We start from the raw sequence: 25,615 nt of genomic DNA on the forward strand, positions 1-25,615 counted from the left end.
CACTGTAAACCAGTAACAGGTAAGAATTTTGCAATTTTAGCTGTGTACATCTCTCTCCCATTGTGGACTCAGAAACAAGGCCAAAGTCCTAACATCCTAATTTAGAATAACTAGAGTGGGTCAGATTGGGGTAAAATGTTACCTGATCATTTCTGTTATGGAAGTAACAGATTTTTCATTCTGGATCATATCCCACCCAAACTGTGATTTATAGGAAGTAGTGAGCAGTGAAGATCAGGATTATTGAAGGGGAAAATGATCACTAAAAAGCAAAAACAGATACCCTCCTTCCTCAAAAAATAAAAATAAAAAACCAGCTTTTGGAGACTACTATATGCAACACCTTCTTACCAAAGGACATATTTGCAGAGGACAGGAATTCTAATTTGTAGTCTTTGGCTGCTCTACAAATTTTTTATGTTGTAGCTGCTGCATTTTCCATGCCTTGCCATTGATTGCTTTTTCCTTCTGGGATTCATTTGTTAAGCCTGGTTTACACTAGGAAATTAGGTAGGTATAACTGTTGCTCAGGTATGTGAAAAATCCACCCCCCTTGAATGATTCACTTCCGGTGTAGACAACAATAGGGAGACAGGAGAATTCTCCCATCATCCTTCCTACCGCCTCTGGGGGAGATGGATTACCTACACTGATGGGAGAAGTCCATCCGTTGTCAGAGGTAGTGTCTTCACTGAACCACTACAGCACTAGCACTGCAGCATTTTAAGCATAGACAAGCCTTCAGATTCCTTTTATGCTTCAGTCACACTGCACTTCATCTAGCTATGGACAATGTAGATACCCTAGGAACTGAACGCTTCAGGTGAAAGGATACAAACTTGGAAGTTAAACATTTCATTGATTGCATTCATTTGAGGTATATTTTCAGTGTGCTGCATCTATCTAGATTGTGCTATAGCTTCTTTTTAGGGAGGTGAGAAGGACTACCTAAAACGAATGGGTGGTGGCAGAGAGCTGCTCTTCACGTTGATTACAAAGCTGTGGGACTGCAGCATGTCCAGATGTTGACCTCGTTGTTTCTCAGGATGATGTCCCTATGAGAGTTTTATCAGGAAAGGGCTATAGGTGTGCTGCCAGGAATATGAACCTTATATTACTACATGTTTATGAAAACCCTGAGATCTTGTACTGGAAACCTCAGCAGACAGTGGTGATATGGGCATATGGAAATATGACAATAAGCATCTGGTAGGTCCAAAATGTCAGCAAGTATCTCTGGAGATATTACTGCTACAAATTTGTACTATAGCTTTCATCCTGAATTTTGTTCTCCTCATCCAGCTGTTTAATCATTTGAACTTTAGTACTTTAGTCCTGCAGTTCCTTTCTGTATGATGAATAATATAAAATACAGATTCTGAAAATATTTCTTCTTGGGGATTGAGTTCTGTTATCTGGAAGGATAAAAGATATACATTTGCCAGCATGATGACTTAGGGAGGAGGGATAGCTCAGTTGTTTGAGCATTGGCCTGCTAAACTCAGGATTGTGAGTTCAATCCTTGAGGGGGCCATTTAGGGATCTGGGGCAAAAATTGGGGATTGGTCCTTCTCTGAGCAGGGGGTTGGACTAGATGACCTCCTGAGGTCCCTTCCAACCCTGATATTCTATGATTCTATGACTTCATGATAAGATCCCTCACCCTTAGGGAGGAGCAGTGAGTAACTGTAAAGAACTGTTTCCTGAACCCACTTGTCCTGGGTCTATTTGACTTCATTGTTGGGGAAAAAGAGATTCAGCCTCCTAGACATCTCCGTTGCTGCAGGCATATTTGTCTATTCTTTGGTTCCATGGCCTCTCTTTGCCATCTCTGGCTGCTGTAGGACTGAAAAAGCCCTTCTGTTGGGGGTGATAGCTTATCTCTTCTGGTCCTTGGAAGGAGATGGGAGGGAGTGTTATAACTTAGGCACACACACAAAGAGCTGCTTTGACTGGCAGACTGTATTTGAATTCTGATTTCAAAGAGGAGGGATATCCATACTTCTTGTTTCATCCTGGAAAGGGCTTTGCAAGTCCACCCTGAGGGCAGAGAGGGTTTGGAGTCTTAGTTGTCTTAACAGGCAAAATAACCAAATAAGTCCGTGGGGCTGATACATGGGGACTCTTAGGCTGACAGCCTTTGTACATATTGTCAAGCTCGAACTACAATTAGTTCCATTTGGCTGAAGATTGTTATAGTAAAATAAATGTTTTTCATGGAAATCAGCACATAGTTTAATACAGTCTTGCATTAGATCCTATCTGGAGCCCTAGCACACCACAACATGGAGGTGGGGATCCTGTGGCTCGACTCCTCCCCGTTAGTGATGGCTGGGGACCTACTCTTCTCCCAGAGAGGCAGGGGTAGTGGCATGAAGCCCCATTTTGCCTCTCATGCAGCAGGAGGAATGTGGGGGGGGGCAGAAAAGAAATTTAGCACTTACCCCAGTAGGTGGAGTATATCTGCTTGAGTGGATATGAGGGCCGGGCTCAATGCACTCTTCTGCTGCCACATGCAGATATCTTTGTTGGGGTGGTAGTGGTGGGCCACCCCCAAAACAACGGATCTTGGAGTTAATACTCTCTCGAGATGCTTGGAAGTGCTCATAGTTAATGTCTCTGGCTGTCTGCACATGCAGGCATTGGTCGTATTTGGTTCACATTTTCAGACTTTCCCCTCACAACCACAAGAGTCAGAAACATACTGTTTTTTAAATAAAGCAAAGCTTTGACATTTGAATATATCAGAATCTAAGAGCTAGAGCCCTACATACTGGTTTTATCGTGTCTTAATCTGGCCTTGAAATGATGTCGTGAAAAATAAAAGCTGCCAACAATATTTATTTGCTGCAATATATATTTTAATCCAAAGTGAATCTCAACAGTAATACACCATAAATTCTTATTTTGACACTCACCAAAATAGTCACCTGGAAAACCCGCTTTTTGTGACAAAGTACAGAAGGCTTGGTCACATTTAAATCACTGAGAACTAGAGAGAAATACTATCGCAAACTGTAAGAGACATTACATCCATAAAAATTTTTCCCAGTCCTCGTATTGTAATATTGCACAGTGCAATTGCTACATGGCAAACTAGTGTAGCATAGAAACCAAAAGCAAAAAACAAACAAAAAAAAACAAAAAACAAAAAGCCACAAGTCTACAAATTGTTAAACAGTAACAATTCAAACTTAATAATCAAGTCTATATCCTTGGGTATTTCTAAAACAATCTTCCTACAGCTTGCAGTGTGATTTAACTTTTACTTAACACAAACCAAGTTAAAATTAGAAATGCAGAAAATTTAAAAATTTAAACCAAAAGAATTAGTTAATACAGTAGCATATCTGATTAATAAAAACACTCTGAATTAAAGTTAAAAACTGAATACAAGAAATTCATATAAAATAATTCACAAATTAAAATAGTATGCAAATATGCAATTCTGTAGTCATGCAGTGTTTTATTTAAAAAAGGCATTAAAACAATCTGATGTGTATATGCTTCACTGATGAGGGATGACTGTTTCCACAGATTTAGGCACCAATCCTGAAAGCAGTTCTATACAGATGGACCTTGGACACCTGCACAAAATCCCACTGAAGTCAACTGGACTCCACATGGGTGCAGAAGCTTATTGCAGGATCGGTACCACACAAACATTTCATTATTCAGAATTTAGGTTGTGGCAGAATCCCAAATATTTAGTTCTTTGAAATTCAAACACATTTCTATTCTTACAATATATAAAGAGCAGCAGGCTTAATTTGGGGCACATTTACAGTACATTTTTCTTGTGAATTTATAGGATAATATTGTCCCATACAGGTAAACGTATCAATTTAACAAGCATATTAGCTTTACATCCTAAGTACAGTAAAAAGTACAGTAAATATATTAAAGCAATGGAGATTCCCATGGCCCCAAATAAAGAACACTGTAATTTTTGTTATCATAATACAAAAGTAAATGAATCCTTTTGTGCTGGTGGTTCTTGGTGTGTCCACTGCCTGCAATGGAGGTAACACCAAGAGAACTCAATTCCCAACACCAAGGTGTTAACTGAGGATAGGAATCTGCTAGAACAGATAGTACAAGTTTGAAGTGTTAAGGTGTATGACAAATTTACTTGAATATTTTCTTGACTCCATATATTTAGGCTTTATATATGTGCTGATAAGATTTCAAATTAATCAGGCTACTCTTAGTTTCTAATGTATACTTTACATATACATTTATATTTGTAAAAAAGGCATAGAGTTGGTTACTAAAAACACTGAATCTTGTGGGAAAAGTTACGTTTCTTTTGCAGTGTGATTAAAAATGTACTGCTGGTATTGGTTTATGATATAACACTGTTGTATTTCAGTTTTTGTTATTTTTTAAAAAACAACATCAAATATAGGCACAGTTATTTCATTTGGACATTCATTAAATAAAACACTGCTTGTATTAAATGGAGTAAAGAAAAAATCTACCAGTTATTAGCTTATTGACAGAGTTAAACAAATACTTTGCACTCTTATTCCAGTCAATGCTGCAAATATTGTATTCCAGAATATTTTTTGTTTAAAAAAAAGTTAAGTCAAGCCTGCAAGTTACAGCTTCTTAAGTGTCTACATAATGCAATATGAAAACATAAAAAATTAAGTTACATCCATCCATCCACTTATATGCAGTGATGAGCCCAAAGTTAATGGAGATTAAATACTGATGCAAATAACACCCCAAAATAACATATTCAATTAAACTTCCATCATTTACAATATAGTAGTTACGACACTCCAAACGTAAAAGCAAAATAAAAATCAAAACCCCCACTTCTATTTCATGTAATTAGACTTATACAGAAATTAGAAGGCTAAGAAAGAACTAGTTAATCAACTAATTTCACAGCTATCTGAAGTGGCAATCATGATATAGCAGCTTATCTATGATACATTCAAGATAATGATACAATTTATTACTTACCCATAAGCTAACACACAGCCTGTTTAATACCTTCTTTAAATCCCATCTCTACACTACAGTATACTTGAGGTCTATGAAAAAAGTAGCTACCTTTTATAGAAAATGGATGATTAAGTCTTTGGTGCTGCAAAAGCAACTTCATTTGAACAAAAACAAAAAACAAAAAAGACAAAACTTTCTAGGAAAGAAACTGCAAAAAGCATGTAATTTACGTCCCTGACGGAATGTATTAAATAAGCAAACACCCCAACAAGCTAAAACAAATACTATAATGAAAAAGGCTAAAATCTCTCCCATGCATAAATGAAAATTGCACACAAAGAACTCACATCTTTTCAAGCTTCAATAGTAAATATTCTGCTACTAATTAAATACTGCATGGTTTGCTCAAGCTAAGATGAAATCACATCATGAATCAATGAGCATTTTGCTTTTTCTTTCATAATCTAGTCAAAGTCATGCCTACTGCACCTCTAAACATATTAAATCCAATTAGACAAACACTTTGAAAATATACTACTTAGATTGTATTGCAGTTCCATTTAACAGTATAAAATACTGTTTTGTGTTTATCACTACAAGCTACTGAATTGACTTTTCTTAAGCACTACTAAATTCTTCTCTTGAAGCTAGATCATTCTGAAAAAATCAGACAGCAGAATTCAGCTACAGCAAAACATGCTGCCTCCTTGACAACGAAAAACACCCAATACTAAAATCATACCACACAAAACCCCAAATGAGCATTACTCTATCAAAAAATCAGAATATCTGAATTTTAAGTGCTGCAGTCTTCAACATGTATATATAAGTAATAACATTAACAACCTCAAATATTTAAGGCACTATGTGTGGGAACAGTTTACAATGCAGATGAGAGTATTAGGACAACAACATTTAAGAGCAATGTCTAGGCAACTCTTCTTTGCCCATGCAAAAGACACATGCAATGTGAAGAACAGCTCAACTTTTTAGATAAGTGACTCAACATTTAAACACCAAGATACACAATACAAACATTTTACTTGTACACTGTACTGCTGACATATGTGCATCTGTTGCTCTAAATCTGTACACTGAATGGCTTCCCAAATGTAGACGTGTCTTGCACTAGTTAGAAGGCAATTTTATAAAAAATAGAAGGAGCAAAACTGGAATTCTGCTCCGGTAAGTCACCTGTCTGGAGTTACTATATAAGAAGATAATATGACCAAAGATACAAGTTATACCAAATGTGCAAAACACATTAAAAGTGAGTTTTGTTTTGTTATTTAAAGCTCAAGGTTGTTTAAATTGCACCCAAATCTACATGATTCAAAAAATAATTCTCTTGTTGTGCCATGGCTAATATTTATTAAATACCATGTTTCTTCTTAAATCAAACATTTATCATTGAGCTTCCTATACATACTGTACTCGAGTTCTCACATAAATGGATACTGGCTGAGTTTTGTTGGACTTAGTGGAAATCCTGTGTAAGCAGGTGATGCTGCAATGTAAGAATGTGGTGGAAAAATAGGTTTGTACTGAGTCTGATGAATGGTTGGGGAAGGTAAAAGACGGGGATTTATGCCCACTGGGACTTGGTGAACAATGCCACTGGGATGAGATATATTGTAGGTTGGATGCTGCAATATAGGTCTTGAGGTACATGATGAGGCTAGGAGGTGGGCTACAGGTGCTGCAGTATTAAGGGGTGCAGATGATGGATACGGAAGAATAGCAGGCTGTCCTCCAAGGTGTGTACTTCCAGCTAAATGTGCATGCACCGTACTGTGATTTGGACTTCCATGTGGAAGGGAGAACGGATGACTGGCAACACCAGCTGGAATGTATGTCTGCTGTCTTCGATGACTGTAGTTTCCATTCCACTCCTGAGGCCCAGATCCAAAGTGCTGAACCTGTCCACAAAGAGAAATTGCTATGTGTTAATTTTGCAGTACAGCTAGAGTATGAACTCAAACTGGAGAAATGTTTAAAATTAATAAACTTAAATTCTGTGAAGAAATATAAAGGAATAATCAAATGAACAAATACAGAAAGTGGAAAATACTAGCTATTGAAATAGTACCACGAACAGGAAATTTGAAGGGAATAGTAGATGTATAAACTGAACACAAGTCAATGCAGTCCTCTTGCAAGAAAAGGACAAAATGGTATGCTGTTTTAACACAAGAACCATATATCACACAAGCAAGGTGATTATTCCACTCTGCTCAGTTGTGGCTTGTACACCTGGCGAACTGCACTCATTATGGGCACCACAATAAAGGCACAACTAGTGGAAACAGGAGAGAAAATTTAGAGGAGAGCAGGAAAAAAATGAGGAATGGTTTGAAAAGTATGTGACACAACTAGGTCTAGACTAGTGACCCATAGAAGATGTGCTAATTGTTTACAACTATTAGAGAGAGACTATTAGTCTCATTAAATAAGAAGGATAGAACAAGTAGTAGTGGGCTTCAACTACAGCAGGGAAAATTCAGAGAAAGTTTAGTCATCATCGTAAAGCCCTGCAGTGGAACTGTGTCTGTCAAAAAGGTGGAGGAATTTGCAATCTTTGGCAGTGGTCAAAGTTAGAATAAGCTGATCATATTAGGGTTAGTTTAGGATTAATTAAATCAATCCTTCCATGATGATGCAGGAGGATGTACTAGATGACCCAGAGATCCTTTCCAATCTGAATTATTCTAAGTAATAATCAATAAGCCTCCTATCTGTATATGGCAGACTTTAACATTTTGTTTTAATATTTACTATAATCAGATGAGCAGGGTTTTGTTTTTAAATGCACTGCCCCTCCAAATAGCTAGATGTTATTTCAAAAGAGTTTTGTTAATGTAGCTACTGCCCAGAATCTGGGGATGAGCGACAGGGGATGGATCACTTGATGATTACCTGTTCTGTTCATTCCCTCTGGACCACCTGGCATTGGCCACAGTCAGAAAACAGGATACTCAGCTAGATGGACAATTGGTCTGACCCAGTATGGCTGTTCTTATGCCCAAAGTAAAATAATTAAAATAACTTAAATTTAGTAAATGTAGTTTTCTATATTATGTATGGGCTAGATCCTGGGGTGCAGCAGAGAGATACTTGGTGTAGCACTAAGGAGGTAGTAAATTGGCTTTGTAGCTCTTGATCCTTGGACCAACCTCAAGGCTGTTGTAAATTACACCCACTACCCAGGACCACACAAAGTGTTTCTGGCTGCTGAAGAACTTCTGGAGAAATGGAGATTAGTTACCTGTAACTGGAGGTTCTTTGAGATGTGTGATCCCTAGCTTTATTCCACATGTGGTGCATGTGCACCATGCGCAAAAGTCCAGAGATTTTTAGTAAGGAGTGTCCGTTGGTCCACACATGTACAGTTTGTTCTCCTCTGAACTGAGTGCATAAGGGGTCATGCAGACTGATGCCTCTCCAGTTCCTTGTCATCACAAATCCAGATATAATCTGCAGCAGAGGGGATGGAGGGCAGACAATGGAATACAGCTAGGGATCACACGTCTCAAAGAACTAACCTCCATTTCTTCTTGGAGTGATGGTTCCTATGTGTAGTCCACAGGTGGGAGATCAGCAAGCAGTAGTCAAAATGGAGATGGGTACGAGGACACAGAAGTGATGGCTGATTGTAACATTGCTGTCCCAACAGCTGTATCTGCAGTAGAAGATGAACCAAAGCATGAACTTTTGTGAAGGTGTGCAAGGAGCTCCAGCTGCTCTTCATATCTCTAGCAGATGCAGCAGAAGTTGCCTCCACGCTGGTGGAGTGAAACCTCATCCACTCCGGGGAAGGAATGTGGGCTAGTTGGTAGCCAAGAATAACGCAGCCAGAGATCCATTTAGAAAGTTTCTGCACAGGTATAGCTTGACCCCTTGATCTCTCTGCTGTGAAAACAAATAGTTTAGGTGTCTTTCTCATAGCTTTTGTTCTTTGTAGATAAAAGGCCAGTGCCCTTCCGACACCCAAAGAACGTATATTCCTCTCTTCATCAGAAGCTTGCGATTTGAAAAAAATACAACCCACCAATGGTAAATGGATGGTTTGACTCATGGGAAACTCTGAATTTACTTTAGGGATGAATTTCGGGTGGTGGCACAGTGAGACCTTTTCTTTATGGAGGGTAGTATATGGCGGGTCTGCTATGTGTGCTCCCAGCTTTACTGACTCTTCTGGCTGATATTAGGGAGACTAGGAAGGGAACTTTCATTGAGAGACGGGACATAAAACCTGAGGCTAAAGGTTCAAAGTTAGGTCTGGTGAGAGATGAAAGAATGAAGTTGAGGTCCCACTAGAGTGTGAGCTTCACCATTGATGGGAAGGATCGAAGAAGCCCCTGCAAAAATTTAGTGGCTGTAGGATGAGTGAAGATAGTATGGCTGTCAACAGCAGAATGAAAAGCATTGATTGCTGCCAAATGAAACCAAAGGAAACTAAAACAGATACCCAGTGTCTTATGGGTAAGTAGATACTCAAGAATAGCAGGGATTCCAGCAGATTCTGGAGATTGGCATTGTTAAGCCCAAGAAGAGAAATGCTTCTATTTAGCTAAACAACATCTTCTGCTAAAATCTTTCCTGCTTTGATTGAGAATGGATTGCACCCTTTCAGAACATGAATGCTCTACATCCGATGCCCATCCAAATACCAGGCCTTGAGTTACAGCAGTTTCGGGTTGTGGTGCCTGCAGGTGCCTTTGTGTTGCATTAGCAGGTCTGGAAATGGGGAGATGATTATGGGCAGATGAGCTGAGAGTTTCAGAAGATCCATGAATCAGAACTGTCTTAGTTGGGAACAATAAGGATGACTCAAGCATTGTCATGATGAATTTTCCATAGCACCTGTGATTTTAATGGGATGGGAGGGAAGGCAAATCTGAGGTGAACCCTCCAAAGTAACAGATGGGCGTCTGCCTTTGAGCCCGTTCTTAGTGCTCCCATAAAGCAATACAGGGGAAATTTCCTGTTAACATGTAAAGCAAAGAGGTCGCAAGACGGCATTCCCCACTGGATGAAGACCTTGTTCAGGACCAAATTGTGAATCTCCCATTCACGGTCTGCAGCAGAACGCCTGCTGAGAATGTCTGCTAGGGAGTTCTGCTCACCTAGTGAATGTGCTGCTGAAAGGGTTATGTGATGGCTGCTGCATCAGTTCCAGAGGTTCACTGGATGTACACACACAAGGAGTAATATCATTCCCGCCTGCTTGTTTATTCAGAGGACAGACCCATTATTTGGATATGCCCGGATTGGATGAGTGGGAGGAAGGCACTGCAGTTCTGACGGACTGCTCTCAATTCTAGTAAATTGATATGAATTCTGGACTCCTGAAGATTCCAGGTCCTTGTGCAGTATGATCATCCATATGAGTTCCCCAACCTAAAAGGGTGGTATCAATAATGATACTTGCATTGAGTGTCAGTGTGAGGAAAGAGATCCCCATCCATACTTTCTCCACGAGATGAGAGTCCGGGAACTTGGACACAATAGTCACTTTGGCACAGATATTGCCCTTCTCTGGTGAGTAAATGGACAGAAGCCAGCTTTGCAGACAATGAAGATAGATGGCATCATGTGTGCATAAGGTCATGTGGCTGAGGAGAGAACAGGCAAGTTTTGACTGCAGTCTGTGGCCTGAAGGTGACCTGGTTTATGAGAGTGCCCAAGGCATGCAATCTCTAATAGATAGATAGGCTCTTGCTGTGGTCAAGTCCAAGGTCGCTCCTATGAAGTTTATGGACCTTGTGGGGGTTAATGTGGACTTCTCATGATTGACACAAACGCCTAGAAAAGGAAGTAGATGAAACAGGAAATGGACTGCCAATGAGACTTCCTCATATGACTTGCCTGTTGGAGCCAGATATTGAGGTATGGAAAGACGATGAACCCATTTCTTCTCATTCAAGCTGTCACCACTGAAAATTTTTTTGTAAAGACCCTGGGTGCTGTGGCTAGCCCAAATGGAATGACCCTGAACTGGCAGTGATCTTGACTGAAGAGGAACCTCCTGTGGGATGCGTGAATATCTATGTGAATGTACGAGTTTTTCACGTCGAGATCTGTGCAATCTCTTCCAGACATGAAATTATTGACACCAACGTGACCATGCAGAATTTTAATTTTGGGGGTAAATATAGTTAGTTGGTGTAGTTTGAGAATGGGTCTCCATCTCCTGTTCTTTTTGGAACTAAAAAGTATGGAGAGTACAATCCTTTCCCCTAATGCTGAGGTGGAACTTTTTCTATAGCTCTCCAATGGAGAAGGGAATCCCCTTCTTACAAAGAATTTCCTCATGAGACTGATCCCTCAAAAGGAACTTGGAAGGAGGTTTGTGGGTAGGAGTTGACGTACTCAATCACATAGTTGCAATGAGTACTTTCCAGTACCCATTTTTTTGCTATTAGAGCCCTCCAGCTGCAGGCAAATTGGGTAAAGTGGCCTCCAAAAAACTGAGTGGGGGCGGGATGATGTGGCATCAATAAAGGGACATGGGTCTCACCAGATCTGTCTCAAGAAATTCCTTAGTTGAGGGTTAGAGTGAGGTGTGGCAGTGGACGTTGCAGGAAACTGTGGATCTTGTATGATATATTTGGTGAATCCCAGGGACACTGATAGCAAAAAGGCTGAGAAGATGGTCTTGCTCTGTAACTCTGCCTAAGATGCTTTCTCTTACAAACAGGTATAGATGCCCAGTGAACAAAGAGTTGTCCTTGGGTTTTTGAGGGAGTGGAGAGACTTATCTGTCTCATGGAACAGATTAACTGTATCGAAGGGCAGATTTGAATGGTGTACACTGCACCTCCCTATGAAAATCTGAGCATTGTAACCAAGAATCTTTCAACAAGGGCCGTAGCCATCCCCCTGGGCACAGTATCTGCAGCATCTAGTGCAGCTTAGAGGGAAGTCTTGGTCACCAATTTGCCATGATCAATTAAGGACTGGAGTGGGCTCCGTTTTCCTGAGGAAGCTTGTCTTTAAAATCTAAAAGCTTTGTATAATTGGTGAAATTGTGTTTAGCCAGAACAACCCGGTAATTTGAAATCCTGAATTAAAGAGAGGTGGAGATGAAGATCTTTCTTCCCAGGAGATCGAGCCATTTGCCATCCTTGTCTGAGGAAGTAGTTTTTAGGAATTGCAGCCTGGATCTCTTGGTAGCCACTTGTACCACCAAGGAGTTAGGCAGTGGGAGTGAGAATAGAAACTCTCCTGCCTAGGATGGAACAAAGCAGTGATTCTCAGCCCTCTTTGGGGTGGTAGCACAAGAAGCAGGAACAGACCACACCCTTTTTGCTGCATCCATGATGGTCTTCTTGATCAGGAGGGCCACACACCTGGGGCCAAAGGGTGCAAAATCTCCAGTAATCTACAGTGGTGCTCCTGAACTTCTTCAAGATGTATCTGCAGCTCATACACCACTCTCTGCAGGAGTTTCTGATATTGCATGACATAGCCAGACAGAGAGAGCAAAGATGGGATAACTGCTTGATCTGGGGAAGACAATGAAATTGCTCCCAGAATCATCAGATCTCATTCACCTTCCTCCTGCCAATACTCTGATGGAGACTAGTTGAGGTTGGCCAGGAGATGGTAAATAAGGCTCATGTACTGATCCTGGGTGCCAAGGGTAAGGATCCCAAGGGCCCCAGATGTGCCGGGACAAGGGATCAACCAGTAGGGGAGGACCCCATGGCATTGCTCTGTCTCTTAGCAAGTCATGTCTGGCTGGAGGATGGAACCCCAATCTCCTAGTGCTTCTGTCCCAGGCCATCCTCTGTCTGGTAAAGTAGAGACCCCTGTGGAGCTTCTGATCCATTGGATTACTAGTGGAACCGAGGGTACCAATGGTCAGGCTCACTAGTGGGAGAGGAGGGCAGCCCTGCAACTTCAGACTAGCTTTGTCCTCTGCGGTAACTATGTCTCTGAGTAAAGGCAGACCAGAGAGGAGGGATGAGTGAGGGTAGTGGAGAGCGAAAGTGCCCTCCGGGGAGACATAGGTCGCTGACTGCCCTTGGGTGCAAGGTGAGCTCATTGGTGGAGCGGTCAGCTCTAGTGCTTCTCTGGTCACAGTGGAAGTCGGGTCCCTCCAGGGCTGTGATAGTTTTGTCACTGAGTCTGATCTGAATATTGAAGGGAGTGGCCATGGAAGTTTGTTGTACATTTTAGATGTACGAATCAGTACCAGAATCAACAGATCTGTGCCTCTTTGTGCCACTTTCTCTTGCCAGAGTTTTACTCGGGTCTATAGCCTTAGTATCCATGGCAAGGGATCTCTTACCTTTGAAGGGGTCAGGGAAGGATCTTTGCTCTTGACAGTAGGCTTGGATAAAGGAGGTTTGTCTCAATACTTAAAAGAGTGCCCCTTACTCTCACAAAAAGAAAAGGAGGACTTGTGGCACCTTAGAGACTAACAAATTTATTTGAGCATAAGCTTTTGTGAGCTACAGCTCACTTCATCGGATGTAGCTCATGAAAGCTTATGCTCAAATAAATTTGTTAGTCTCTAAGGTGCCACAAGTCCTCCTTTTCTTTTTGCGGATACAGACTAACATGGCTGCTACTCTGAAACCTGTCATTACTCTCACAAGAATCCTTCTCCTTAGGCTTGAAAGTCTTAGCCTCAACTCTGGAGCTCATGCTCAGAGGGGTGCACCTGCTGGAGGCCAACATACTGGGTGATCTCCCCGGTCCACATCTGATTGGGGTCTCATGGCCTGCTCCATCCGATTTTTAAGTCTTAGCTCCTAACCCTCATGAGTTCTGGGAGGGAAGAAGGAGTGGCAAATGCTGCATTTGGCTCAGATGTGAACCTTGCCTAGCCAGTAGAGGCAACGCTGGTGTTCGTCACTCACAGAAAACGAGCAGGGACAGGAAAAACAATTCTTGAACCCTGGGACTATGGGCATAATCCTAGCCTTCTGGGAGAATTTCCCCAGAGTGAGATAAAAAACAACTAACTACAGGTCATACTAACAGATTAAAATACCAAAAACTATTTATAATTTATTTACAGAATGACGCAGTTGGGGAAGAAGCCAGACACACAGAAGATTCTTACTCAGGTGATGCCGCAGTAAGAAGGAACTGGAGAAACCCCACTATTTACCCTCCGTTCAGAGCATGAGGAGATCAACTGTGCATGTGCAGACCAATGGACACTGCTTACTAAAAATCTCTGAACTCATGTGCATGGTGCCAATGTATACCATGTGTGGAATACAGATAAGGACCTCACATCTTTAAGAACCATGTACACGTGTGGAATACACATAGGGACCATCACTTGAAGAACATGTGCCTTTTTTCTCAGCTATGCTCACAACATACCAGGGAAATAGTGAATTACAACTGGATGCATCATCTCTACTACATTCTGGGATTCCCCTCAACTAACAGAATTCTCAGCTGGACAGATACGCTGGGTTTCCAGTTCCAGTTCAACAAGGCTGAAAATATGGCCCTACACTTAACTCCATGGTACAAATATTTTACCATTTGGAAGGAGGAAAAGTGGTCAAATATATATGATCATGTCTCAGGCTTTCTACTAAACTTAATGTAGATCGTAATAATTTTCCCAGTGCTGTTTTTCCGTCATCTTTACAAACTCATCTGTTCAATCACTACCAAGGCTGCTAATTTAGGGACAAAGAAGAAGATATTTCTGACTTGCACAATAGGCTAGAGAAGCCCATTTTTCAGGACTTCAGCAGCTTGACTGCAGACGTTGGGCATATTTTTTACTGACTTGAGACCTGATTTTTCGAACATGTGGAGGACCCACAGCTCCCGTTTAGGTCAGTGCTGCGGGTGTCCAGCATGTTTTAAAATCAGGCCCTCAAACCTTAAGACAGTGACACAGTTTTGAGCTGTGAATGAATGCACATACCTGACTGAAATTTATAGGTTGCTGATGGAATGCTGATGTAAATTTTTGCTGACGGTTACCCACAGCAGGAGGCTGGTTTACTCTTCCAGGGATAGATCGGCGTTTTATCAGCGGCTGGCATGTGTTATCTGGCAAGATATAAACAGGACATAGTTTTGCCTTTGGACAAATAAAATCAAATACTAGTACCAAGGCAAAACTTCAATTCTTTCAACTATTCAAATAGGCAATAGTTGTAAACCAATAAACTAAGAAACTTTGAAAACATTTTAAAAATTAATTTATGATTAAGATTTAATAATTTAGGTAAAATACATGATTAAATAAGAGAGAGGTAGCTTAAATCTTATGTTTGGTGCATATACCTATTGAATAGGCTGCTCAAATTTCTGACTTACCCATTATTATAAAAGAGAAGACCAACTAAATTAGTTTACCTGTATTCACCATCTGCTCATCTAAATTTAATCTGTTTTCTATTCTTATTGGTGGCACCACAACAGCGCAGACAGCGGGTTTGGTTTCTGCGTTAACCGAGTTTCTGGTTTCTGTATTTTGATTGGTGTTGTCTACAAAACTGCTTTCTACAAATGGACTGTCATGTCCTGAAGAGTCTGAGGCTGGGGAACCATCCACAGTATCACAGCCACTCTCTTGTTCATCATCTGACATACTATTAAAAAAATAAATATTGCATAATAAGCAGAGTGTTCTTCCATTAGCGTTCTTGTAATGTATGACAAAAAGATATTTACACAAAATGTTTAAAAATAAAAAAACGCAGAGAAAAACATAACTAAAATGTAAATTTTAAGTGTCTAAAGTTAAAACCACACAAGCTGGGAATTCAGATGGAAGCTAAAAGTCTAAACTCATCTTCCAGCCTTAAATGACAAGTTGTGGAAAGGATATGGTCACAGTTACTTTGCTAAAAGAAATTAGCGAGAGTTATGGTGAGTTGCACATTAACCTTGCTCTAATAAATCACCCTAATCCATATTAAGTTTTAAATTATATTCCCACCACACATATGCACACTAATTACCTCATTTTCTTCCTAATTCAAAGAATAAAAGCCTCGCCATGGTTATCATGCCATAAGAAGAGGAGGACATACTTTATGCTTCTAAAAACAAGACACAGGCCTAGGGAGATTGTATAAGTGTCTACCTAGCACAAAGAGATGCATAATTACATGTGAGGAATCAGGAGAACACTGCTGGCACAGTAGCTAGTTATTGTTGGATTAGCCTCTAGATATAGGTGGTTACATATACAGGTGTAGCCAAGCACATAGGTTTGACAGATTATTTCTGACAGTATTTAGGGTAAGAGGAAAAGCAAAGCCCCATTCTCAAACGACAGTCTACAGAACAGAGGTTCTCAAACTGTGGTCCATGGACCACCAGTGGTCTGCGAGCTCCATTCAGGTGGTCCGCAGATAGTTCCCTCTAAGGTGCACACCTGGGTGGCCGCACACGAGAGAATGAAGGGCCACGCCTGCGCATCTCCACTAAATTAGGTACCTGGACCCTGGAGAAGACGCACATGTAAGGTGAATGGTGGCCTTGGGGGGACGAGGAGGCAGTGGGGTGAGAAGAGGGGGTGGGGGGAATTTGGGATGTGCAGGGCTGCGGCCACCAGAGAAAGAGGTGACTTTCCCCAGCTTTTGGGTTGCAGCTGCTGGGGAGAGACCACCCTCCTTCCCAGCCTCATCTCTGTGGCTGCTGTGGTGAGGGAGAAACCCCCGCCTCCTTCCCAGCCCCAGCTCGGGGGCTGCCGCGGCAGGGGAGAGAGGGCAAATCCATCGTATCAGAAAGGTAAGATTACTGATATGAAAATATGAGTTGTGTGCTTTTATTTGTAGAACAGAAAAAGTTTATAATTTTTTTTATATAGTGCTTTTATCCAAAGCACTTTACAATAGTTAGCTAATGGTTCAAACAACATTTGGAAAGATCATTAAGTGGTCCGCTGAGACCCTCAGCAATTTTCAATGGTCTGTGAAAAAAAAAGTTTGAGAACCACTGCCATAGAACATTTGCTGGTGGGCCATGGAGTATACGCTGATCAACTGATGCATACCCCTCGTCTTTAAAAAATGTTCCTCTTGAAGCAGCTGGTAAGGAGAGGAGGTGGAAATGCCAACCTCTATAATGGTGGGTGAAAAGGGGTTAGAGATAGATACCAATCAGAGAAGAAGTGTCAGTAGGACAAGACCCAGGAATGGCTAAGCAAGACCACAACCAACAGTGGAATCAAAGCCAGGTACTTCATGGAGAGTAGGGGAGATCAAGCAGTGAGGCACTGGGGAAAGGAAACTAACTTTGTTTTAAAAGTTAACTGTAAATGTAAAAATTCACACAAATATTTGTACTACAATGGTGCCTGGAGTCCCCAAATGCATTTGGGACCCACTGTGCAAGGCACTGTGCCAACACATGGTAGGAGACATTCCCTGCCTCAAAGAGCTTTACGATCTAAATAAGTCATAAGGGTTTGTGAGTAAATTAATCTAGGTGCGCATATAGCACCCATCTGCATGGTAGCTGGATGTGTTCATCACTGAGAGGAGATGTGCCCAAGATCATTTCTTTTTAAGAAGTCGTCTAGGAAAACACGAGAATGCTGATCTACAGAATAAGGCACTGATCCGGCAAAGCACTTAAATACATGCTTAACTTTAAACACCTGAGCAATTCCTAACCTTAAGTCTGTTCCCTTGTGTGTGTGCATTATGATATATTTTTTAATTACATGATCACTCCTACCCCTGCTCCCTGCCATGTCTTCCCCCAGAGCACCCGGCTCACTCAGCACACAGGATGGAGCACACTCTAGGAGTGCATCAGAGTTGCACAGTGAGGCTCTGCAGGCCCCCTGTATCATTTGTTATGGAAGTCAGAAGGTGTATATAAGTGAAAAGAGGTGTGGGATGAGGCAGGGGATTGCAGGAAAAAAAGAATGGTCTCATGGTTAAGGCTGTTGAATGCTGCCCTAGAAAACTGAATTCTATCCCTGTCTCTACTACATAAGTTCCTACACAAGGATAGGCAAGTCACTTAAACCAAACTTTTAACAGGTGGTCACTAATTGCATGTTTCTTGTTTTCTGGGTACCTGACTGGAAGACCCTGGGGTCTGATTTGCAGAACTGCTGAGCACCACTCACAGCTGCAGCTAAATCAGTGAGAACTGTGCTTTGAACATATAAAGTGCTCTATAATGCTAAGTACTTTGAAAACGTCAGGACCTAGGTGTCAATCCAGGCACCCAAAATCAGTGGAAACTTTTGACCTTGTATATCATCTCCTTACCTCATAGGGGTGTTATGAAGATAAACTAATGTTTGTGAAACATTCAGATACTATAGTGATGAGTGTGTCACAGAAGGGGCCATGAAAAAATTAATAATTTTGTCTTCAGAGCAGGGTTTAAATAGTGAAGTAAGGAAGGCATGTGGCCAAACACTGAAGGAGAAAACAAAATATTCAATAGCTGCTCACAAATTGAGCACCATCCATTCTGTGCATTGCATGAAGCAGGTACTATGGAAAAAACAGTATGTGATCATGTAATTAAAAGACTGTACTATAACGGATGTGCACAAAGGGCTGAATTAAGGTTGTTTAATTTTGGCATTTCCCAACGTTTTAGTGTGTGACCTTGCAATCAATGTTCTTCTAATGGAGTTTTTTGTGTGTATTTTTTTTTTTTTTTTTTTTTACATACTGTATGAATTATTGCCATTCAGTTTAACACTATGAAACCATTCAATGAGATGAACACAATTTATCAGGAACAATTAATAAACTAGCTGTGATATATAAATAATATATATCATTAACATACATATAAATCTCTTAGAATGACATAATTTTTTCAAAACATAAGTTAGCCTGTGAAAGAGAGAAATCTGGCAATGTAAAAATACAATGAACTAAAAATGTCAGGAGTTTCACTAAAAGCAGACTTCCACTGTATCCTGGAAATAACATAGCTTTGTACCTGTTGCGTCTCTTGCAAGGCGATGGACTAGACTGGCCAGAGGAGCTGGTGCTCAAAGTGCTGTCAGGGCTGCTTAACGAACATACACGATCAATATTCATAGTGCTCTGGCAGGCTTCACAATCTAGGCTACCTTTACATCTGAAGCAAAGAAAAATAATTAAGACAAAAAATAAATACTGCCTGTCATTTGGCAGGTCATTCATTCCTTCTACACACAGCAAACCTTAAAGTAATACAGACAGATCTTTAATATGTCATTTAGTACTACATTGGAAAGGGAATGGGGCCTATCACCCAAAAGATAAAAAGCAGTGATTCTTATTCCTGTTTAGTGTTCCATTCGTACACAATCTAAAGTTTTTTGGGGTCCCTTTGGAAATTTTGACTGAAATTTTTAAATTCTGAAGCCTAAAGTAAGGCTCCTGAATCCACAGTTAGGCATTTAAGTTCAAAAAATTAAAAGTTCGGAATCTATGAATACCCATTCAGGTATTCCTGCAGATATACAACACCTTTGAAAAATTAGGTCATTTTTATTTTGGTGCCTAAATGTGAATTAGGAACCTTAGGCACTCAAAGTAAAAAAAAATTGGCCATAGTCCAGACCAAATCTTGCAGTCTTTACTCAAGTAAGTCTTCGGCTGGCTCCACTGATTTGATTTACGAACAACTGTAGGCTATGGCCCTAAATAATTTATATATATATATATTTAAAAAAAAAAAAAAAAAACACCTCTGTACCATCTCTGCCATAGAAGTAGCTGATTCTTCTCACACTCCCCACAACATGCAATGAAAATGAAATGTGACATAAGTGGGGAAGTGTGGGTGCAAGCATGAAAAAGATTTTTAAAGCAGTCCTGGGTATTTAGACACACATCTTCTATTAGAATTAATTTAAGCTGTGTGGCACCCTGGACTGCCTTGAAAAACATCAACCAAATGTGTGTGTATGTAAACCAACACACACACACGAGTGCCTACATATTCAATTTGTTGTACACTACCACTAGGTTTGGCAGGATTTGATTTAAACAGATGTTAGTAAACATCGATTTCAGCTAACACTGAAATCAATAACAAAAAAAAATCCATTGGTAAGGATTCGGTGTCACTGGCCCTGCGGTAGCACACAGAGCCATCTGCAACCCTGCTGTTGCAGGAGTGAGCAAGTGGGCCCATGACAGCAGAACTGGAGAGGGCTTCTTGGACAGCCAAGGGTCTGGCAACATCAGATCCTGGCAGGCACAATGTGTAAGGAAGGCTGTGGACCTGATGGGTCAGAGCAAAGACCCTCTCCCCCAGCCAGGGTTGCGAGCAGGAGGACAAGCCCCCAGCCATGGGGGAGGTCACCCTGCTGCTGCATCTCTCTGTCCCTGGATAGGAGCCATTCAGTAATGGGGTGGCCTTCCCCACGGCCGCGGGCTCGTCCTTCTCGCATCCCTTGCTGGAGGTCTCTGCTTTGACCCACCAGGGCCACAGACTTCCCCTGACCTTGTGCCTGCGTGAATCTGGTGTTGCCAGCCCTGCGACTGTGCAGGAATCCTCTGCAGCTCCACTGTCACAGCCCTACTTGCTCACCAGCCAGGAGTGCAGGGGCCCTCCCTGGGCAGGAATGGTCAGGAACAGGGTGGCCTCCCCCAAAGCCAGAGGCTCATTGTTCAACTTGCAGCACTGGATGGGAGCAGTCTCTACTCTGCCGGTCCAAGACTGCAGCCTCCATGCACCTTGCACCTGGGTGTCTCTGGCCCCTTGGCCACGCAGAGAGCTCCTTGCAGTCCCACTGTCAGTTCTGCACTAACCCCAATCCTACCCCCCCTTAACTCCCCGCAACTGTAAATATAAAAATAGTTAATATTGATTTTTATCATTTTCCCTACCCCAATTTTTGACAAAACTTGCAAAAAAAACCCCAAAACCCAAATATTGCCAAGCCTAACTACCGCTACTGAACATAAATGCTGATATACATACAAACCTTATTTGCACTCAATTTACACATGGAAGTATTTTATATGTTTAATCTATGGTTTGCATGCACAAGCAATGTGCAAAAATTATATGAATTAATTTTACATAAACTGTACACATATGACAATCATATTTTGAAGATATGGCCCTAAATTTTTATCTTCTACTTGCCTGTTTACCAGTTTCAGATTCACAGCCTGAACAATCAGATGACATTAGGCTTCCTCAAACTTATGTTTAAGGAAAAGCCATAATTCACAGCCATACGGAATGTAAGTGCATTCAAACAAAACTGACCTCTTTTCTTTGATTCACAGTAATTTAATATGGAATAATTTATTTCATAACTTATAGAAAAATCATTTTAGGATGAAATTTCTAATGCCTATACTCAACTTCCAATTTCATACACAGATACATGTAATGCTACAGAGGTGGGTACGTATGAAAAGTGCAAGCCAATATTAAGAAATAAAATCAATAAACATGCTATACCTAAGAGTAGTCAATTTTCAAACTTTAACTACTTATCTACTGTTATAACAAGAATTCTAAACATTAAGTCCCTGTTATGAATGCACTGCTTGCATAGCTATGCAAAGCAGAATTTTACAAGTAGCCTTCAGTTTCCAAATAAGATACTGCCATGGAGTTGCCTTTTGTACCAAAAAGTTGGAAGCACATTGACTGCCATTGTGTCTAAAATCAAATATTGACTACACACAATAGCTGAACTAGAGGATATTGCTGGAATCACTGCACGTTTCTTAATATAGGTAACAGTTTAGTAAAACTAGACTTATTTAAGCTCTTACTCTCTTAGTGAATGCCTTTGTCCTGTATCGTCTTCATCCGTGTCACTACTGATGGTGATCACACTGACTGCTGGACTTGGAGAATCTGCAATGATGATAGCCTGGCGCTGTTTGTTTGAAATAGATGAATCAGGGTCCTGCCTGACAGATGTTTTGCAACAGTTCCTCTCCTGTCCTTCTGAGTTATGATTGTCCTGTGCTTCTATACAACTTACTCTCTTGACAGACTTCACATTAATTATCTTTGGAGATATAAATGCTGAATTTTGGATATTGGTATTTTGTAACACATTACTCCTGTGAAGAAGACACCTCGTTAGACAGTTAGTAGAATCTTTGTAACATACTTGGAAACTTAATTCTATTCTCCTCCCCACAACTTAAAAAAGCCAAGTAGATTAAAACATCATTGTTGTACATCCATGAATAAAAATAAACAGTAAAACATAAAGCAGTGAAGATATAGGTAAATATATTGCATATATGGTAATTCATAACGATGGCAAATTTTCCACGTAAGTATTGCAAATAGCAAGCAGGTGTTCTGGATGTTGCAACGTAAGGTCTAAGGCTGGATTTACTGGTGAAATGTAATACAATATGCTGAAAGCCCCATTCTCTTATAAAGGAAAGAAGGAATGAAGAAATGCTAGCTTGGACACTACAGACATTTCAGTCCTTATTCATTGGAAAGATTCTCACTGACATCAATGGGCTTTGAATGACACCTTGCCTTAGCAAACACTAGAAAAGGAGTCCAGTAGTATAACCACTACCATAATTGTTCTTTATAGCCTTGGTTTCTCCATTACTAAAACATCCCATACCTTTGCAAACCACTTCTGTAGTGATGGGGCACATTTTCTCCAGTGAGCAGCAAAAGAGTTTCTCGCTGCCAGCAAAAGACAGACTATTCTTAATACTAGTCTAGCCATATTATGACCACTATTATATAACTTCTATTTATTTTTAATTCTTTGATGAATCCTCATTCACACAGAATTAGAAGCATCTAATTAGGACTAGCTCAATATATTTTTAAACCCTTACCAAAGGCCATTTAAGCACATATGTAGACAAAGCTGCTACTATCCCAGGCAGAGAGTAGATCAAAGGTAAAAAAAAAAAGTTTATTTCCATTTCATGTCTCCCATCCTGTTTACCAAAATGCTTCAGAGAAATTGATGAAGCAGCTAGCTAGGTGTTTATTTTCAAAAGGGGCAACAGAACAGTTTGAGCACAGTCACTGACCTTAGTGAGCATGCATTATTCATATCTCTCTCATCCACTGTACAAAGGTTGTGAAACTATGACCTCACAATCTACACCAAATTAAAAAAAAAAAAAAAAAAAACCTATTTCACCAACCTGTTCTGGCAGAGTTTATTTCTTTTGGTAGCTGCAGGTTGTGGCCAGACAACATGTGCAATGCCCACACTAATTGGCTGAGTGGCAGACAAAGTTATTTGATTTAAGAGAGGCTGTGGCATCACTGAATTGTAATGGCTGCCATGAGGAATCACTTTCCTAAGGAGAGAAGAGGGGAGTTATTAGCTGTAAACTTTTCAACTCAAATCCATATTCTTTGTTACGCAAAAGTCCTAAAAAAAGGTGTACAAAATTGTTTGGACCTACCCCCAGTCTCCAAATCTTTGTGGACCAGCCACAGGATCAGAGGCTAGAGTTGCAGTAGAAGGAGCCACAGGTGTTATTTGTTGCCAAGCAGGAATCAATATTTGCTGAGTTTGATTAGACCATGGCTGTTGTGAAGTAAAGCAGATTTCATTAAGTGGTAAATGACTAGTATTTATATTAGCTTCTTAAAACTCAGCATAAATCCAAAAAAGTGATTGAAACGGGACACTTTAAGGACATATCGAACACAATCTTTACAAATATAAGATTTCTTAAGTGCGTAGTAATATAAAATTTTTAATAGCCATTTTTAAAATACACAATTCCAAATGAACCAACCTGAGAAAGGACTCCTGCTCGTATCTGTAGTGGCTGTATAGTAGGGGCCTGTGTCACCAATGGAACGGTATTATCTACCCTTAATGAGTAACCAGTAGGCTTACCATGGTTTGTAGGAATTCCTAATGGGAAAAGGAAAAACAAATGAATCATACAAGCTTTAAACAAAATATTATTATGATATAACTAGAGCAAAATAAAAACACTGATGAGGAGAATTTTAATCAGACAACTCATTTTTCTTGCTATGCTTATAATTTAGTCGTACCACTGATTTAGACTGGATTAATCAATGTGAATTATCTTAGGTCTGGTCTACACTACGAGTTTATGTCGGATTTAGCAGCATTAAATCCGAATTAACCCTGCACCCAACGAAGCCATCCACACAACGAAGCCATTTTTTTGACATAAAGGGCTCTTAAAACCGATTTCTGTACTCCTCCCCAACGAGGGGATTAATGCTGAAATCGACATCACCATTTCGAATTAGGGTTAGTGTGAACGCAATTCGAAGATATTGGCCTCCGAGAGCTATCCCACAGCGCACCATTGTGACCGCTCTGGACAGCACTCTGAACTCGGATGCACTGGCCAAGTGTACAGGAAAAGCCCTGGGAACTTCTGAATCTCATTTTCCTGTTTGGCCAGGTGAGCTCATCAGCACAGGTGACCATGCAGTCCCAGAATCGAAAAAGAGCTCCCGCATGGACCGAACGGGAGGTACTGGATCTGATCGCTGTATGGGGAGAGGAATCTGTGCTATCAGAACTACGTTCCAAAAGATGAAATGCCAAAACATTTCAAAAAATCTCAGAGGCCTCGAGGGACAGAGTCTATATCAGGGACGCAACACAGTGCCACATGAAACTTAAAGCGCTCAGACAAGCGTACCAGAAAACCAAAGAATCAAACAGATGCTCTGGGACAGAGCCCCAGACATGCCGCTTCTACGCTGAGCTGCATGCAATTCTAGGGGGGGCCGGCCACGACTACCCCACCCCTGTCCGTGGACTCCGATGATGGGGTACTCTCCGTCATGGCTGAGGATTTTGCAGATGGGGAAGATGAGGAGGAGGACGAGCTTGGGGAGAGCACACAGCACACCGTTCTCCCTGACAGCCAGAATCTTTTTATCATCCTGACTGAAATACCCTCCCAACCCAACGAAGCCAGAGAAGGGACCTCTGGTGAGTGTATCTTTTTAAATATAATACATGTTATAAAAGCAAGCATTTTTTAATGATTAAGTAGCCCTGAGGACTTGGGATGCATTCGTGGCCAGTACAGCTACTGGAAAAGTCTGTTAACGTGTCTGGGGATGGAGCTGAAATCCTCCAGGGACATCTCCATGAAGCTCTCCTGGAGGTACTCTAAAAGCCTCTGCAGAAGGTTTCTGGGGAGAGCAGCCTTATTCCGTCCTCCCTGGTAGGACACTTTACCACGCCATGCTAGTAGCAAGTAATCTGGTATCATTGCATGACAAAGCCTGGCAGTGTATGGTCCCGGTGTTTGCTGGCATTCAAGCAACATCCGTTCTTTATCTCTCTGTGTTATCCTCAGGAGAGGGATATCATTCATGGTAACCTGGTTGAAATAGGGGAATTTGATTAAGGGGACATTCAGAGGTGCCCATTCCTACTGGGCTGTTTGCCTGTGGCTGAAAAGAAATCCTCCCTGCAGTTAGCCACATGGTGGGGGGGGATATTGGCGCTGAGCTGTTCGCGTTTGGCTAGCAGGTATCTTCCCTGATACCAGCCAGGCGGTGGGGGGAGGGGAAAAGCGATCATCCCAGAATATTGGATGGGGGGGAGGGGGTTAGTTTGGTTTCTGCTGCTGCACATTAACAGGAAAGCTGCAGCAGTAGATGGCCAACTCGACGGGCTTTGCTTGGTATGGGAAAGGAGGGGGCTGCTGTTATGAAGGTTGCAGAAGCCGAAAGACTATGGCTTACCATGGCCGCCTGCAAGCCGAATTCTGTT

General features: G+C 41.1%; 1 protein-coding gene across 4 annotated transcripts in view; it reads right to left on the bottom strand.

The window, feature by feature from the left end:
• Positions 1–2,839: 2,839 nt before the first annotated feature.
• HIPK3 (homeodomain interacting protein kinase 3) overlaps positions 2,840–25,615 on the bottom strand; it is a 154,811-nt gene continuing 132,035 nt past the window's right edge. For all 4 annotated transcript variants that reach the window (XM_077818450.1, XM_077818451.1, XM_077818452.1 and 1 more), the window contains 8 exons: positions 23,634–23,755; positions 23,295–23,419; positions 23,028–23,186; positions 21,660–21,956; positions 18,871–19,011; positions 15,301–15,536; positions 14,864–14,991; positions 2,840–6,875 (listed from right to left, as the gene is read on the bottom strand). In XM_077818450.1, the coding sequence (XP_077674576.1) occupies positions 6,399–6,875; positions 14,864–14,991; positions 15,301–15,536; positions 18,871–19,011; positions 21,660–21,956; positions 23,028–23,186; positions 23,295–23,419; positions 23,634–23,755 (1,685 nt within the window). In that variant the 3' untranslated portion in view covers positions 2,840–6,398. The remainder of the gene's footprint in view (positions 6,876–14,863; positions 14,992–15,300; positions 15,537–18,870; positions 19,012–21,659; positions 21,957–23,027; positions 23,187–23,294; positions 23,420–23,633; positions 23,756–25,615) is intronic.

Source organism: Eretmochelys imbricata, chromosome 6, assembly GCF_965152235.1.
Source record: "Eretmochelys imbricata isolate rEreImb1 chromosome 6, rEreImb1.hap1, whole genome shotgun sequence".
Taxonomy (NCBI): Eukaryota; Metazoa; Chordata; order Testudines; family Cheloniidae; genus Eretmochelys; species Eretmochelys imbricata.